General features: G+C 45.0%; 1 protein-coding gene across 10 annotated transcripts in view; it reads left to right on the top strand.

Moving 5' to 3' along the window:
- herc1 (HECT and RLD domain containing E3 ubiquitin protein ligase family member 1) overlaps positions 1–2,418 on the top strand; it is a 77,106-nt gene that overhangs the window by 67,227 nt on the left and 7,461 nt on the right. For all 10 annotated transcript variants that reach the window (XM_032510683.1, XM_032510675.1, XM_032510677.1 and 7 more), the window contains one exon: positions 2,109–2,185. In XM_032510683.1, the coding sequence (XP_032366574.1) occupies positions 2,109–2,185 (77 nt within the window). The remainder of the gene's footprint in view (positions 1–2,108; positions 2,186–2,418) is intronic.

Below are 2,418 nucleotides of genomic sequence, written 5' to 3'. Positions count from 1 at the left end.
CCTCTTGCTAATTGATACTCTTGGAAACTGCTAATACTTCATCCTCTCAAGGCAATTGGCATTATGAAGCTTTATTGACGTATAGCAAACCTTTCTTTCGCAACAGGGCAATGTTAAAAGTGCTTTCCTTGTACCGTCGCGTTTTCTATCTTTGCTTAAGAAGATGGAACCACCAGTAGCCCGTGTATAAGGTGGCGTGGAATTAGAACTGTGGGATGCAAAAAGTCATGGAATCCAAATTTTATTTAACTGTTTCTTAAAAGAACATGAACCGGAAAGCTTAACGTTTGTGACCCGGCACCATGTTTTAAATGCTACATCAACTGTTTTACCATTATTTGTAATGTATATATTTGGTATATTTGTTTTTTTGGCAGGGCTGTTTTTATTTTCTTGTCCACTAACTAATTGCCGGTCCTGGGGGCTGCTTAGGTCCGCCAGCAGAGGCCCTGTTGCATCCCCAGACGTCCGACAACCACCTCTGGCCATGGGTTTGCGCTTCACATCTATGGCTATCAGAATTAATGGGTGCGGGCAAGAACTAACGGACCCAGATCACCGTGAAAAGGATCTCCCCCACCCCGCAGATAGTACTCAATGGACTTTATCTCTCGTGTGTGTGTGTGGTGGTGGTCGTGCTGTGTCGTGTGTGTGTGTTCCAGTGCTCGTGTGTGTTGCCTGGTGTACGTGTGTGTTGTCGCCTGTGCTGTCGTGTGTGTGACAAGACTGCATGGTAAATACCCACATAAGGTGCGATGTTAGCCCACTTTCTGTGAAAGCGCCACAGTATAGTGGATTTGCGGTTAGCCTTGTGGGGCTGTTACGACTCATATTTAAATACCCCGTGGCAGTCAGCGTTAGTGTTTTGCTTCACCAGCACGAGCCAGTTTTGGGGAACACCTAAGCCATGAATTAAGTGTAAATAAGTGTACGCAATCTAAATGCTCTCTACGATCTAATGACCGTAGTCTTGTCCGGTGTCACTTCTGTTATAGCTTTTCGTCCCGTGTACTTTATTTCATTTTGATCTCGCTAGCGTTTCCACACGTTTCTAGATCACCAGACTTTATCGTGACAATGAACTGTGTCCACAATGTGATTTTTTCTGAAGCCGTCTTCTTTGGTGTGTGGTATTTGTGAAGGCCCATTTACACTACCTGAAAATTGATGGTCCTGTACAGAGAATATTAAAAAAATACTCTTAGCTAAATTAAATAATATTTGTGTAGATATAAAAATATGAGTGTACAGAATCCATGTAACTTATGTGCTCAACTCAAAAGACAGGATTTGAAACAACACGGCAATAATCACAGAATGGTAGGAAAGGTACGTAAAAATGTGGAATTGTTGTTTTTTGTGTCGGCAGGGGGCGGAAGTTGTAAACCGATCTCGTGCAGGAGCGCCCGTCAGGTTCTGTGAAGTCTGAATGCCCCGTGACCTCGACTGCCCTCAGGGCCGGAAGGTGAAGGCTGGCTGGGGGGGGCGGCACGACGCAGGCGGGCCGTCTCGACACCCCATCACAGAGATGTGTAGGTATGGACAGATCTGTTACAAGTGGTTCTCACAGAGATGTGTCCATGGTATGGACAGATCTGTACAGTGGTTCTCACAGAGATGTGGCATGGTATGGACAGATCTGTTACAAGTGGTTCTCACAGAGTGTGTCAGGTATGGAATAGACCTGTCAAGGGTTCTCACAGAGATGTGTCAGGTATGGATAGATCTGTTACAAGGGTTCTCACAGAGATGTGTCAGGTATGGACAGATCTGTTCAAGTGGTTCTCACAGAGATGTGTCAGGTATGGATAGATCTGTTCAAGTGATTCTCACAGAGATGTGTCAGGTATGGATAGATCTGTTACAAGTGGTTCTCACAGAGATGTGTCAGGTATGGACAGATCTGTTACAGTGATTCTCACAGAGATGTGTCAGGTATGGACAGATCTGTTACAAGTGGTTCTCACAGAGATGTGTCAGGTATGGACAGATCTGTTACAAGTGGTTCTCACAGAGATGGGTCAGGTATGGATAGATCTGTAACAGTGGTTCTTGATAGGTTGGATGTTTACTGGACGTGTTAAAACCTTGAGGTTTCTCTCCTGTAGGAGCTGGAGACGGGAGTGGTCGACCTGCTCATCCCCTCCCCCAACTCCACGGCGGAGGTCGGCTACAACAGAGACAGGTGATGAGCACGTCCGCCTCTCTTTGTCCATTCAGACCGTCCACTCTGACGTTTCTACTGTTCTGAAAGATTTGGATTTTCATCTTTAACCCTCATGTTGTCCTTGGGTCAAACTGACCCTTTTTCAGTTAATTTTTATTGTCACATAAAAATGGGGGCCGTCGAAATAATCGCTAAAAAATGTCAACATTACAAAAATCAATAAACTCACCCACAACATTGACAAAGTGACA

This window comes from Etheostoma spectabile, unplaced genomic scaffold (genome assembly GCF_008692095.1).
Source record: "Etheostoma spectabile isolate EspeVRDwgs_2016 unplaced genomic scaffold, UIUC_Espe_1.0 scaffold270, whole genome shotgun sequence".
NCBI lineage: Eukaryota > Metazoa > Chordata > Actinopteri > Perciformes > Percidae > Etheostoma > Etheostoma spectabile.
The sequence above is the reverse complement of the archived record's forward strand: the minus strand, read 5'-3'. Positions and strand labels throughout refer to the sequence as shown.